Source organism: Pristiophorus japonicus, chromosome 5 (assembly GCF_044704955.1).
Source record: "Pristiophorus japonicus isolate sPriJap1 chromosome 5, sPriJap1.hap1, whole genome shotgun sequence".
NCBI classification, from domain to species: Eukaryota; Metazoa; Chordata; class Chondrichthyes; family Pristiophoridae; genus Pristiophorus; species Pristiophorus japonicus.
In genome coordinates this window covers 265,126,090-265,142,200 of record NC_091981.1, presented here as the reverse complement: position 1 = coordinate 265,142,200, position 16,111 = coordinate 265,126,090, and the positions used below count along the sequence as shown (strand labels likewise).

At 43.4% G+C, this 16,111-nt stretch overlaps 1 protein-coding gene across 4 annotated transcripts in view; it reads right to left on the bottom strand.

The window, feature by feature from the left end:
* The window catches only part of LOC139264693 (extended synaptotagmin-2-like), a 267,559-nt gene that overhangs the window by 94,191 nt on the left and 157,257 nt on the right, over nucleotides 1-16,111 (bottom strand). For all 4 annotated transcript variants that reach the window (XM_070881611.1, XM_070881612.1, XM_070881610.1 and 1 more), the window contains exon 7: nucleotides 2,086-2,141. In XM_070881611.1, the coding sequence (XP_070737712.1) occupies nucleotides 2,086-2,141 (56 nt within the window). The remainder of the gene's footprint in view (nucleotides 1-2,085; nucleotides 2,142-16,111) is intronic.

Here is a 16,111-nt window from a genome sequence, read left to right as displayed (position 1 = left end):
TCTCAAATTACTTTTCCTGAAAGATTTTACAGGATGATTTTCCAGTTGCCATGGCTGGTGGAACAGGTAATTGGGCAGAGATCCCTCCCTGGATCACCAATAAGTTCTGCACAAAAAATGCAGGCACTTCATTTTAATATTAAACACAGACTGCCCGTAAAGTAAACTGTCCCACAAGTAAAGGGAGAGTGACGAGAGTGACCAAAGTGTCACCACGTGGGGGGGAAAAAAGGCGGGTGTGCATCACCGGTCCAGTCCCTGCGGAGCTCACGGTGACCATTCGCCAAGGTCTCGATGACGAGCTGCCAGTTGAAGCTCCCTTAAATTCGATTGCGGTGTAATGTTGCAAGACGGTGGCAAGTCCATTGACGGTCCGGACGAGCAGTGGGGGAAAACAGCGGGAGAAATGGAGAGAGAGAGAGAGAGAGAGAGAGAGAGAGAGAGAGAGAGAGAGAGGGCTCACTGTGGACAGGCACACAGACTGAACTAGACAGAAGTCGAAAGAAGGGCCGCAGGCGAAGATCACGCAGGGCCAATGAGCAGCGGGGACGTGCAGTGTGGAGCGGCAGTCGGCAGCAGAAAGACGAGGGCACGGCTTTTGTTTTATCAAGCCAGGACACCTCTATCATTCGCTGCCTGTCATCTAACCGCAGAGCAGCTGAATGAAAAGACCAAGCGTGCTAGGGCCATCCCTGTTTCAAGCCGACCGAATCGTCTTCTCTGTGCGGCCGTTTTCTGGTGACCGTTCATCTCTAACACGACTCTCATCTGCTGACCCAGCTTGCTCGTTTCGTTCCGGACAGACTGCATCGGGGAAAGGGGGGTGAGGGAGAGCCGCCAGTTCGGCCCAGCAGTAACGAGCCTGCCGCCCCTAGCCCTGGCCAAAGGGCTAGCCGATGTGTGCTGCAGTCGGCAAGTTAGGACTTTTTATTTTTTACTGATTGATTTATTTTTCATTTATTCTGGATGATGTTGTGAATGTGTTGTGATAAAGATGTGATGTACTGCTGATGTTGTCAAGGTGTTTAGTGCTTCAGAATCCTCTCACTTCCCTTCCGTCCACCCGCCCGTCCCCTTATCTCTGGCGACCTGCGCTGATTTCTTATTTCACCGCAAGATTTTTCAGAGCAGACACACTGGCCTGTTAGTTTGGAGTAACTTTTAGCTGTCAAAACTTGCTAAAATGGGCCAAACAGGTGTGTGGCTGGTTACGCCTCCTTTTGAAAAAAAAAAAGAAACGAAAAAAAAACCTAACTAACTCACTTCCACTGGAGGAAATTAAATGGGGAGAATTGCGATTTTGAAGTTACTCCAAAAAAATCGAGTTGCTCCAAAAAAAATGGAGCAACTCCTGCCGAAACTTGGGCCCAAAGTATGTAATCATTTCTATGTGACCAATCTCATGTGCAGACGCCTGAGCATTCTTTCAAACTCAACTGTACTGTGCAAAGAAACAAAACTTTCTGACCTCCTGTGGCTGCAGTGAATGCTTATTCAGATGCAGAATCATCATAGTAGCCATCAACGAAGTGAAGTATGGGAGGGGCTGCTCTTCATTGACACAGAGTACGCCAGGGAAATTATCATGTATCCATAATAGGATATGGGGAACAAGGAAGTGAGTGGGATTCGACTAGTTGGATCATAAGAGGAAAAACATTTCAGCAGACTGGATGGGCTGAATGGCTGATTTCGATGCTGCAAGTTTTGTGATTCAATGCCATTAGATGGTGCAATAGTTGGGGTTTTTTCTCTGTTCAAGGATATTATTTTAGGAATTCAGCTGGAAGGGTACCACATCTGAAATAGACACTAACAAGGAAATTGTTCCAGTTTAGATACACGTGTCCATTCACAAATATCCAGAGGGCTTTTGAGGGACCTCAAAGTCTAAAAACCCTAGCTGTTCATGCATTGTATCAATTTTCTGGCACTTGCACCTACAGATAAATTCCAAAAAAATATATTTTATTAACTTTAAAACAAATAAACAACCCTTGCCATTTTCTCATCTCAAATTTGTAACACTGCCTAGCAGGCCAATGCTGAAGCCTGCCGAAACACCTCAACGAATTCTGCACTTACTTCAACCCTGGGACGTCCAGAAGATTTGTTAGTCCTGTCCAGTTAATTTCAAGTAACTGTTGATTAAAAACAGAAAGAATTATTCTCAGCTTATAATTTTCAAAAAATGTCTAAAGGTTGCAAAATTGATTGATAAAGACCCTGAAATTACACCACAGGATGCTAGTATATGGCTGTGTACCATATTGCACAGAACTTCGTCCTTTGTTGTTTTAATGCAGGCATTTAAAATTTGAATGTTTATTTAAAAAGTTTAAAGATCAATGGACCCTCAGGAATATAACAGTAATTTTATTGAGGTGTTCCAAATATGTCAAACCTGGAGCGGTTTATAATCATCATCTGAACCCAAAAATGCTTTAAAACTTAAGAGTTACTTTTATGTAAGCTTTATGCCGTATAATCATAGAATACACAGGTCTGGCTTTGCCATTTTGAACCTTTCAATCATCGCAATGCATGCTGACACACACTGGAGATTATGATGTCATGACTGCAAGTTTATCGCGTGAAACAGTTGATTACTGGAACACAAAAAGAGACAGTACGTACGTAACATAAATTGCAATTTAAACAGTTAACACCAAGATTGAGGCGCTAGTAAAGTGCTATTGCCAAAAAGACTTGGTGTTAAATTTTCAAACTATGTTTAAAATTTTTATTCATCAAATAGATAGCAAACCTTCAATACATTTTAACTGTTGAGAGTTTTAATTGAGGGATTTATGTGCTATGAAGATCAGATTAGTGTATCGGGGTGATGCTATGGTGAAGCCCAGACCCGTGTCATGCTCCTCCAGTGCTATATGGGAAATCAGGGACGCTTCCAGTGTGTGCAGGAAGTGTGTCCAGCTGCAGCTCCTGACAGACCGTACTGCAGCACTGGAGCTGCGCATGGATTCACTCTGGAGCATCCGCGATGCTGAGGATGTCGTGAATAGCACGTTTAGTGAATTGGTCACACTGCAGGTAAAGGTTACACAGGCAGATGGGTGACCAGCAGGAAGAGCAGTGGAAGGAAGGTAGTGCAGAGGTCCCCTGCGGTCATCTCCCTCCAAAACACATATACCGCTTTGGGTACTGTTGGGGGAGATGGCTCATCAGGGGAACGCAGCAGCAGCCAAGTTCATGGCACCATAGGTGGCTCTGTTGCACAGGAGGGCAGGAAAAAAAGAGTGGGAGAGCCATAGTGATAGGGGATTCTATTATAAGAGGAATAGATAGAAGTTTCTGCTGCGGCAATCGAGACTCCAGGATGGTATGTTGCCTCCCTGGTGCAAGGGTCAAGGATGTCTCGGAGCGGGTGCAGGACATTCTGGAAGGGGAGGGTAAACAGCCAGTTGTCGTGGTGCATGTAGGTACCAACGATATAGGTAAAAAACGGGATGAGGTCCTACAAGCAGAATTTAGGGAGCTAGGAGTTAACTTAAAAAGTAGGATCTTAAAGGTAGTAATCTCAGGATTGCTACCAGTGCCATGTGCTAGTCAGAGTAGAAATAGTAGGATAGTTAAGATGAATACGTGGCTTGAGGAATGGTGCAAGAGGGAGGGATTCAAATTCCTGGGACATTGGAACCGGTTCTGGGGAAGGTGGGACCAGTACAAACCGGACGGTCTGCACCTGGGCAGGACTGGAACCGATGTCCAATGGGGAGTGTTTGCTAGTGCTGTTGTGAAGGGTTTAAACTAATATGGCAGGGGGATGGGAATCTATGCAGGGAGACAGAGGGAAGTAAAATGGGGGCAGAAGCAAAAGGTAGAAAGGAGATAAGGAAAAGTGGAGGGCAGAGAAATCAAAGGCAAAAATCAAAAAGGGCCACATTACAACATAATTCCAAAAGGACAAAGTGTGTTGAAAAAACAAGCCTGAAGGCTCGGTGTCTCAATGCGAGAAGCATTCGTAATAGGTGGATGAATTAACTGCGCAGATAGCTGTTAACAGATATGTAATTAGGATTACGGAGACATGGTTCCAGGGTGACCAAGGCTGGGAACTCAACATCTAGGGTATTCAATATTTCAGGAAGGATAGACAGAAAGGAAAAGGAGGTGGGGTAGCATTGCTGGTTAAAGAGAAGATTAATGCAATAGTAAGGAAGGATATTAGCTTGGATGATGTGGAATCTGTATGGGTAGAGGTGCGGAACACCAAAGGGCAGAAAACGTAAGTGGGAGTTGTATACAGACCACCAAACAGTAGTAGTAACGTTGCGGATGACATCAAACAGGAAATTAGGGATGTACGCAATAAAGGTACAGCAGTTATTATGGGTGACTTTAATCTACATATAGATTGGGCTAACCAAACTGGTAGCAATACGGTGGAGGAGGATTTCCTGGAGTGTATAAGGGATGGTTTTCTAGACCAATATGTCGAGGAACCAACTGGAGAGCTGGCCATACTAGACTGAGTGTTGTGTAATGAGGGGGGAATAATTAGTAATCTTGTTGTGCGAGGCCCCTTGGGGAAGTGTGACCATAATATGGTAGAATTCTTCATTAAGATGGAGAGTGATACAGTTAATTCAGAGACTAGGGTTCTGAACTTAATGAAAGGTAACTTTGATGGATTGAGACGTGAATTGGTTCGGAAAGACTGGCGAATGATACTTAAAGATATGGCAGTGGATAGGCAATGGCAGATATTTAAAGATCACATGAATGAACTTCAACAATTGTACATCCCTGTCTGGCGTAAATATAACACGGGGAAGGTGGCTCAACCATGGCTAACAAGGGAAATTAGGGATAGTGTTAAATCCAAGGAAGAGGCATATAAATTGGCCAGAAAAAGCAGCAAACCTGAGGACTGGGAGAAATTTAGAATTCAGCAGAGGAGGACCGAGGGTTTAATTAGGAGGGGGGAAATAGAGTATGAGAGGAAGCTTGCAGGTAACATTAAAAACTGACTGCAAAAGCTTCTATAGATATGTGAAGAGAAAAAGATTAGTGAAGACAAATGTAGGTCCCTTGCAGTCAGAATCAGGTGAAATTATAGTGGGGAATAAAGAAATAGCAGACCAATTGAACAAATACTTTGGTTCTGTCTTCACTAAGGAAGACACAAATAACCCTCCGGAAATACGAGGGGACCGAGGGTCTAGCAAGGAGGAGGAACTGAAGGAAGTCCTTATTAGTCAGGAAATTGTGTGAGGGAAATTGATGGGATTGAAGGCCGATAAATCCCCAGGGCCTGATAGTCTGCATCCCAGAGTACTTAAGAAAGTGGCCCGAGAAATAGTGGCTGCATTGGTGGTCATTTTCCAACATACTATAGACTCTGGATCAGTTCCTATGGATTGGAGGGTAGCTAATGTAACACCACTTTTTTAAAAAAGGAGGGCGAGAGAAAACAGGGGTGGGGAAAATACTGGAATCAATTATTAAAGATGTAATAGCAACGCATTTGGAAAGCAGTGACAGGATCGGTCCAAGTCAGCATGGATTTATGAAAGGGAAATCATGCTCGACAAATCTTCTAGAATTTTTTGAGGATGTGACTAGTCGAGTGGACAAGGGAGAACCAGTGGATGTGGTGTATTTGGATTTTCAAAAGGCTTTTGACAAGGTCCCACGCAAGAGATTAGTGTGCAAAATTAAAGCACATGGTATTGGGGGTAATGTATTGATGTGGATAGAGAAGTGGTTGGCAGACAGGAAGCAAAGAGTAGGAATAAACGGATCCTTTTCAGAATGGCAGGCAGTGACTCGTAGGGTACCACAAGGTTCAGTGCTGGGACCCCAGCTCTTTACAATATACATTAATGATTTAGACGAAGGAATTGAATGTAATATCTCCAAGTTTGCAGATGACACTAAGCTGGGTGGCAGTGTGAGTTGTGAGGAGGATGCTAAGAGGCTGCAGGGTGATTTGGACAGGTTAGGTGAGTGGGAAAATGCATGGCAGATGCAGTATAATGTGGATAAATGTGAGGTTATCCACTTTGGGGGCAAAAACACGAAGGCAGAATATTATCTGAATGGTGACAGATTATGAAAAGGGGAGGTGAAACGAGTCATGGTACATCAGTCATTGAAAGTTGGCATGCAGGTACAGTAGGCGGTGAAGGCAGCAAATGGCATGTTGGCCTTTATAGCGAGAGGATTTGAGTATAGGAGCAGGGAGGTCTTACTACAGTTGTACAGGGCCTTGGTGATGCCACACCTTGAATATTGTGTACAGTCTTGGTCTCCTAATCTGAGGAAGGGCATTCTTGCTGTTGAGGGAGTGCAGCGAAGGTTCACCAGACTGATTCCCGGGATGGCAGGACTGACATATGAAGAGAAACTGGATCGACTAGGCTTATATTCATTGGAATTTAGAAGAATCAGAGGGGACCTCATAGAAACATAAAATTCTGACGGGATTGGTTAGATGCAGGAAGAATGTTATCAATGTTGGGGAAGTCTAGAACTAGGGGTCACAGTCTGAGGATAAGGGGTAAGCCATTTAGGATCGAGATGGGGAGAAACTTCTTCACTCAGCGAATTGTGAACCTGTGGAATTCTCTACCACAGAAAGTTGTTGAGGCCAGTTTGTTAGATATATTGAAAAGGGAGTTAGATATGGCCCTTACAGCTAAAAGGATCAAGGGGTTCGGAGAGAAAGCAGGAATGGGGTACTAAAGTTGCATGATCAGCCATGATCATATTGAATGACGGTGCAGGCTCGAAGGGCTGAATGGCCTACTCCTGCACCTTGTTTCTCTGTTTCTAAAATAATCACAACCTGGAGTACGTTTCTGCCCCATCCAGGACTTTCTGTCATTGCTGGTGTAATTACTGATACGGTATAAGTACTGATACAGTGGATCACTGATTTCAGGGCAAACCATCTCACCACACAATGATGAAATGGAGAAGCTTGCTTTACTTGAGTGATACATTGGTTAAATTGTTCATTAACTTCTAAATGTAGATATTTACATTCATTCCTTTCAAGGTTATTTTTTAGTCTTTCCTTCAGTCTTGTTTTACCTAGTTACCACAAAAGCTTCAATAATTCATGGCAATTATGCTTGGCAGCTAACTTCCTCTGGCCTCCTTCACAAACTCGTAGGAGTTCAAATTAGCAAATGAGATGATGTAACTGCAAGCGCTTACTGCATTTTTCACTTAATTTTGAATGCAAAGCTTAGTGTTGCTCAAGTATTGATGTATCTCATTTAAAAATATCACTGCATACATTTCCATGGCATGCAGCTTCCAGTGAGTCAGTTTCCTTTTCAACAATATTGATATTTAATGATCAGCATTTCTGAGCTACTACTGGTACTTTCAGGTCTCATGCAAAGTGGTGTCCAAAGATCTGCTCTGCATCTATTTAGGATGCAAACAGAAGATTTATTTTTCCTTTCTGTCTTTGAATTGCCCTTTGAGAATTGAAAGCAGTAGGTAAGTGGACAAATAAGTGGATTGTAGCGTGTCTGCAAATTGATGCTGAACATGTCCCGTCATGACTTCATGCATCGTGATGTGAACTCGCTGACATTTAGCAAGCCACAGGAGGCGATCGTTATTCCAATTGCAGATAAATAAATTCATGAAAAAGTGGGTCTCTGCTACTTTCAACTGTGTGGATATTAGGCTGCTCACGCTCGAGTGGTCTCAAAGATACTGGATTTCAGGAGCCGATGGTACTCTAGTAAATCAAAAGTGCCTTTAAAGAACATTCCAAACTGTAGGCATAAATTCAAGCAATCAGAACTTCTCATGAATGCTGACAAATTTTTCAGGTCACCTCAGAGAGCCAAGCTTTGTGCTGCTCTGTCATTAAGCAAGGATATACATGGCAGAGGCAAGTGTATAAATTCCCAAAGTTTGCTTTGGATTCTATACCTTGACATCACTTATCCTTTTTGTTGCACGACTGGGCATCTTTTATATCTGCTAAACTGTAAATAAATTGCTGACATGATCGCGAAGATAAGATTAACATACTAAAACCACAATAATTGAATTCTAGTTGTAACTACACTGGATAGAGTATGGTCAGCAGCCTAATATTACACAATTCTCCTTTACACAAGTACAGGTTGAACCTCCTTTATCCAGAACTCCCTTATCTGGAACTACCCCGCACCCAGAATCATTCCCGGCCACTGGGTGGCGCATGTGCAGAACTCCGACATGAACAAATTGAAGTCCATCCTCGCTGCCGACTCCCGCAATCGACCCCCCTCCATGATCTCTCTGCTGCACTCCCAGCCCCAATATCCCCTTGCTCAGTACCTGTACCATCCAATTTAACATGACCACCCCTCATCCAGAAAAATCCCTTCTCCAGAACAGGCCAGGTCCCGAGGGTTCCGGATAAGGGAGGTCCAACCTGTACGCCAAAATGAAGATGGTAAAGACAGCTCAGATTGATTGATGTTTTTTTAATAAAGGAACTGATCAATTTTGCCTACCTATGAATGAGTCAAATGCAGTAGATTAAATGTTGTAATGACGCTGGCATTCAAGAACTTCATTATGAAGTTTTGACCAGTCAGTAATCAACATTTAGACAGATGTCTGATTTATGGGCTATCGAAACAGAGGCATGCCTGTCAATTGTATTGCAATCCACATGACTCGAGAAAATACAGCATCTTTTCCCAGGCATTGACTAACACCAGTCTTCTACCACTACAGATTTTTTAAAGTGGCAGATTAGGAAGCACAATTCATCTTGCAAATCTTCGGTCTACCAGAAAATGACAGAATTTGATTGAGTTCCACTGATCGAGTTACATGTAGCATCAAGCCATTCAGACCTAAAGGTTCAACAACAACAACAACTTGTATTTATATAGCACCTTTAACGTAGTAAAACGCCCCAAGGTACTTCACAGGAGCATTATCAAACAAAATATGACATCAAGCCACATAAGGTTATATTATGGCAGAGGTAGGTTTTAAGGAAAGTCTTAAAGGAGGAACTAGAGATAGAGAGGCGCAGAGGTTTAGGGAGGGAATTCCAGAGTTTAGGGCCTTGGCAGCTGGAGACACAGTCATCAATGGTTGAGCGATTAAAATCGGGGATGTTCAAGAGGCTAGAAGTGGAGGAGCGCAGATACCTTGGAGGGTTGTAGAGCTGGAGGAGATTACAGAGATAGGGAAGGGCGAGGCCATGGAGGTATTTGAAAACAAGGATAAGAATTTTTAAATTTTCACGGTTTGATTCCTGATCTGTGCTGAAGTGGTGTGCTACAAATTGTTCCCTCAGCTTGGTTGGAGGGCGAAGGGTAATAAAATCAGTGAGGCTTACTGCTCCTGATTGCTGCGGTGATCCCTACTAGATAATATGGATGGGAGGTGAGGATAGGAGTGAGCATTCTATGATGCTCCTCCTGATAGAATTATCTGCTGACACTTATTGTCACGGCTTACATGTGCATAACGCCCATTTGTGTGCAATACCGAGTGCTGTCTGTGCCTGTTGTACAGTACCTTCGGCAAGAGACAGTGCCTTTAGGGCATGGAAGGAAAAAATGTAGAAGGGCAGCGGGGGGGGGGGATCCTGATTCTGAATTAATACAAGGTTAGCAGTAAGGTAGCTCCAAACAAACTGTTGCAGCTGTGGTTCCAACACTTTGCAATTTGATGAATGGTTCACCAGCCTGAGCCATCACAGCTCTCCATTTTATACAAGGAAAAATAGCTCACAATCCTAATGGGCCACTCGGTGTACATTTTGTGCTGTACTTGGCTTCCTCAGCAGCAGATGGAAGTAGTGATTGGCTTTACCTCACGTTAGCTTGGCTGACAAATCAATACAACACAATTTGCTTTTCAAACCCCTCAACGGATTTGCTAAAATCATTAGTGCAATGACCTGCCAAACTCTGGCTGAAAATCAATGCGTTTTGGTGGTAAAGGAAACCCCCAATCCATCTGAACCAAATCAATATAGGCAGGTTCAGATTTACATATTTTACAGGCTGACACACCATACCTTAAGAAAGACTTGCACCTATATACATACACTTTACAAGAGTGCGATTTGGCAGCTACCTTTTTTTCCCCAGTTAGAAAGGAGAAAATCAGGCGGTACTCCAGATTTATATTTCAATCCAGCAGTCCCTACTGGGTGAGGACTTTGGGTGAAGCCAGGATCAAGTTCCACAGTGATGCTTTCCCTGAAAGCTTTCCAATATTCATAAATTGTCATAGATGAGGCACCAGAGGTTAACGGAACTGTAGACCAAGGTGGTGTCCAATGTCTTCAATATAGTACGGGGAGAAAAGCACCAGAAAAAGGAAAAGTAGACCATCAGCAGATTCGTCGATGATGCAGCAGGAGGACCTGCTCTTCTATTGGTCATAAACTGCTGTGGTGGCATCACTAGCACATTGTCAGTCTGTGAAGAATCCTCTAGAATGGTCTTAACGACAGAACACTAGGTCCAGAAGCTAACATAAAAACATAAGAAATAGGAGCAGGAGTAGGGCATTTGGCCCCTCAAGCCTGCTTCGCCATTCAATAAGATCATGGTTGATCTGATCCTGGCCTCAACTCCACTTCCCCGCCCATTCCCCATTACCCTCAACTCCCTTATCGTTCAAAAACCTGTCTATCTCCACCTTAAATGTATTCAATGACCCAGTATCCACAGTTCTCTGGGGCAGAGAATTCCAAAGATCCACAATCCTTTGAGAAAATAAATTCCTCCTCATTTCGCTTTGAATGGGCTACCCCTTATTCTGAAACAATGCCCCCTAGTTCTAGATGCCCTCACGAGGGGAAACATCCTCTCTGCATCGACCCTGTCAAGCCCCCTCATAATCTTATCCGTTTCAAAGTGAATATACGCAACCAAAATGGGACTTAAATATCTTTCGTAAGATGGTTAGAACATGCATTTGTGCCAGTTATTCCTTGTGCAACGAGTTACCCGATCTCATCCATGGCTTTCCCTCATAAGAAAAATAAATTAGTGCCAGCATCACCCAAACTTTTCTCCCCATGTGTACCATTAGCTGGTTTGTAAGATAGCATTGGTGGAGGGAAAGAAGTCAATATCTTGAGAGAAAATTGTGGAAAAAAGTAAAGAAAATTGCTTTCAGGAACAGTAACCAGTCATTAGCCTCAACAGTGCAAGTAAAAGCACTGCTTTGCTCATTACTGCGAGAAAAAGGTGATAACTTAAACAAGAGGTCCAGTACAGGAAGTCTGTTATTTCTATTGGCCAGCCTGTTCCTTCACTGTCACAAGGTTATTGGCAATAGGAAATACTACAAGCTATACAAAACCTTAAATGAAATAACATGCCAGCAAATAAATCCTCTTGGGACCCATCTTCCTTTAATATATGGATTTAGGATAATACCCAAACAAACTATTCTTTGAACAACTGACTCACAATCTCCTCATACATGGTCAAGGACACTTATGGTCAAGTTTATATACTTATTCTGAAGCAAGGTCATCGACCTGAAACGTTAACTGGGGGTCTGTCACCACAGATGCTGCATGACCTGCTAAGTGTTTCCAGCATTTTCTGTTCTGATTTATAGTTCAAAGTGTGGATGAGCAGTAGTACAACAGCTGTGTGTTACTCTGTCACCATTAAAAATACCATCAGCCTTCTTTGAAATGTCAAACCCCATTCCAAGGACTGTATTACACATCTAGCTCCACCTATTGCTACAATATCAAATATTCCATCAAGGTGCATGTATTCAAGATGTGTTCATATACATTAAATACAAAACTCTCCATCAAGCTTAGGGCAGGCAGGTATTGTTTCCAAGTATGTGAGGTAAATAAAACATAATAACATAAGAAATAGGAGCAGGAGTAGGCCAAACAGCCTCTCAAGCCTGCTCCGCCATTTAATACGATCATGGCTGATCCGATCACGGACTCAGGTCCACTTCCCTGCATAACCCCTTATTCCCTTATCGGTTAAGAAACTGTCAATCACTGTCTTAAATCTATTCAATGACCCAGCTTCCACAGCTCACTGAGGCAGCGAGTTCCACAGATTCACAATCCACAGAAGAAATTCCTCCTCATCTCAGTTTTTAATGGGCAGCCCCTTATTCGAAAATCATGTCCTCTAGTTCGAGTCTCCTCTATCAGTGGAAACATCCTCTCTTCATCCACTATGTCAAGCCCCCTCATAATCTTATACGTTTCGATAAGATCACCTCTCATTCTTCTGAATTCCAATGAGTAGAGGCCCAACCAACTCAACCTTTTCTCATAAGTCAACCCCTCATCTCCAGAATCAACCAAGTGAACCTTCTTTGAACTGCCTCCAAAGCAAGTATATCCTTTCTTAAATATAGAAACCAAAACTGTATGCAGTATTCCAGGTGTGGCCTCACCAATACCCTGTATAACTGTAGCAGGACTTCCTTGCTTTTAGACTCCATCCCCTTTGCAATCTAGGCCAAGATTCCATTGACCTTCCTGATCACTTGCTGTACCTGCATATTAATCTTTTATGTTTCACACACAAGCACCCCCCAGGTCCCGCTGTACTGCAGTGCTTTGCAATTTTTCTCTATTTAAATTATAACTTGCTCTTAGATTTTTCTGCCAAAGTGCATAACCTTACACTTTCCAACATTATACTCCATCAGCCAAATTTTTGCCCAATCACTTAGCCTGCCTATGTCTTTTTGCAGATTTTGAGTCTGCCTTACACATTGCGTTTCCTCCCAACTTTGTATCGTCAGCAAACTTGGCTACGGTCCCTTCTTCCGAGTCATTAATATAGATTGTAAATAGTTTGGGTCCCAGCACTGATCCCTGCGCACTCCACTAGTTACTGATTGCCAACCCGAGAATGAACCATTTATTCCAATTCTCTGTTTTCGGTTAGTTAGCCAATCCTCTATCGATGCTAATATATTACTCCTGCATCTTGTGCAGTAACCTTTTATGTGGCACATTGTCAAATGCCTTCAGGAAGCCCAAATACACCACATCCACTGATTCCCCTTTATCCACCCTGTGCATTACATCCTCAAAGAATGAGTAAATTTGTCAAACATAACTTCCCTTTCATAAATTCATGCTGACTCTGCTTGACCGAATTTTGCTTTTCCAAGTGTCCTGCTGCTGCTTCTTTAATAATGGACTCCAACATTTTCCCAATCACAGATGTCAGACTAATTGGTCTATAGTTTCCTACTTTTTGTCTGCCTCCTTGCTTAAATAGGGGGTGTTACATTTGCAGTTTTCCAATCTGCTGAGACCTCCCCAGAATCCAGGGAATTTTGGTAAATTACAACCAATGCATTCACTATCCCTGCCGCTACTTCTCTTACGACCCTAGGATGCAAGCCATCAGGTCCAGGGGATTTATCCACCTTTCATCCCATTATCTTACTGAGTACCGCCTCCTTAGCGATTGGGATTGTGTTAAGTTCCTCCCGCTTCTATAGCACCTTGACTATCCACTGTTGGGATATTGATAGTGTCCTCTACCGTAAAGACCGATACAAAATATTTGTTCAGTTTCTGCCATCTCGTCCTCTAAGGGACCAACATTTACTTTAGCTACTCTTTTCCTTTTTATATACCTATAGAAACTCTTGCTATCTCTTTTTATATTTTGTGCTAGTTTACTTTCATAGTCTATCTTCCATTTCTTAATCATTTTTTAGTCATTTTGCTGTCTTTTAAAAGCTTCCAAATCTTCTGTCCTCTCACTAGTTTTGTCCACTTTGGATGCCCTTTGTTTTTAATTGGATACTGTCCTTTATTTCTTTAGTTAGCCACGGATGGCTATCTTTTCTTTTACACCCTTTCCTCCTCACTGGAATATATTTTTCCTGAGAGTTGTGAAATATCTCCTTAAATGTACTCAGCTGTTCATCAACCGTTCTGCACTTGAAAATCTATTTTCTCAGTCCACTTTAGCCAACTCTGCCCTCATACCTTTGTAGTCTCCTTTATTTAAGCTTAGTACTCTGGTTTGAGATCCAACTTTCTCACTCTCCATCTGAATTTGAAATTTAATCATGCTATAATCACTTATTCCAAGGGGATCCTTTACTGGGAGATTGTTTATTAATCCTGTCTCATTACACAGGACCAGATCCAAGATAGCCTGCCCCCTGGTTGGTTCCGTTACATACTGCTCAAGGAACTTGTCCCTTAGGCACCCTATGAACTCTTCCTCAAGGCTACCCGGACCAATTTGATTTGTCCAATCAATGTGGACGTTACCCATGATTATTACTGTTCACTTTTTACAAGCCCCCACTATTTCTTGGTTTATACTCCGACCAACAGAGTTGCTACTGTTCGGGGGCCTATGGACCACACCCACCACCAGTGACTTTTTCTCCTTATTATTCCTTATCGCCACCCAAACTGTTTCAACATCCTGATCATTTGAGCCAATATAATTTCTCACTATTGCAGTGATTCCAGCCTTTATCAACAAAGCTACCCCACCTCCTTTTCCTTTCTGTCTGTCCTTCCGGATTGTCAAGTACCCCATAATATTTAGATCCCAGTCCTGGTCACCTTGCAAAATCTAAATAATTAGGATGAAAATTACTGGAAACTTGGGGATAATTGGGACCAGAGTATTCCAAAAATATACTGTGCAGAAAGTTGCAGGAAGGTCAAAATCTCTGAAAACTGGTTAAGATTTTCAGTGAACTAGATTATACCATTTGATTCCACATCTGAGGTTGACCACATGTAGCCTACCGACAAACATAGACAGACTAAAGGCTGCACCGGGTTCTCTTTGCAGATCATTAACACCTCAGTCACATAGTGTAAGAAAAATGAATTATAAATAGACCCAATAATGTTTGTGAATTTTACATTCTGACCATATCTGGCAACAGCGACATTAAGTCACAAGCGAATTATAGCAGCTTCCTCCTACAAAAAGCAAGATAAAATAGTTGGTAGACAGAAGCATGGAAGAACGAATATCTACTGAAAGAGATCTAGTGAAACAGAGAATAACGAAGTGATGTGTTCTGTCAGGTGGACGGGGGGAGGGGGTGGCGGTGAGGCATCCATGGCAGTAAGTTTTACAGCATTAAGCCAACTGTAGGATGAAACTAGTGGCATAGTGTACAAAAGATATTAGGGTAGAAATTGTCCCCCGCCGAAACGTTGAATCGTTTTTAATGCAGCTGCGGTTCAGGTCGCCTCTTGAGCGACATTCTGCTCTTTGTTGTTTTTTTTCCCTTGAATCTGGAAGTCACTCTTAATGGGGGCAGTGACAACACTTAAGGGGAGGATACGGGGCGCTGGCAACTCCTGAGCGGCGCAAGTTGGGGCGGTGCGGGGTGACCGCCACGATGACATCATCATGGTGCCGTGTCACTGCGGCTCTTCCCTTCACTTAAAGGGAAAAGTGTCCGCGATTTTAAAACTTCGGCCCACTGGGCGACCAGGGAGGGTTTCGGCCGGGCCAGCGGCCTGGCGCCCAAGAGAGGGTGCCAGGCTGCCTGTTGGCCACCCGGCCAAACCCGTGGGCATAATTGCCGTCGGCCGACAACAAAAAACATGGTGGCAGCGGCAGGAGGTCCTCCCCATTAAGGGAAGCCGCACCGCCGTTTCAGAAGGCTACAGCCTCACTGGACCACCAGGAAAAAACAAGATTTGGCACTGCCGGGCAGGCCGAAGATTTTCAGAGGAGAACGTCGTCGTTGGGTTGGGGGGGGGGGGGGGGGGGCGGGCGTTGTAGATCGGCGGTGCGCACGGTGATGATGTGCTTACCACAGATCGGCAGTAACGGAGCATTGGTTGGGGGGGGGGGGGGGGGAAAGAGATCGGGGTACCGCCAGAAAAACTTAAGGGGCAATTGGGCTATCAGTGGTCATTTCACGAAACGTCGGCGGCCACTCCACCGCAGCGTGGCCGCCGATTTGCGGTGGTACCAGACCTTAAGGAGAGGGGCAATTTCGGCCCCACTGTTTTTAGATTCTGTACAGAGAGATAAATAAATTCACCTGCCAGAAACCTGTGTAATAAAAATGTTATTGCATTTATTCAGTCACTATGAGTTAGTGGTTTTGCTAATATTTCTGATTATAGTCATAAACTGCAAAGGAA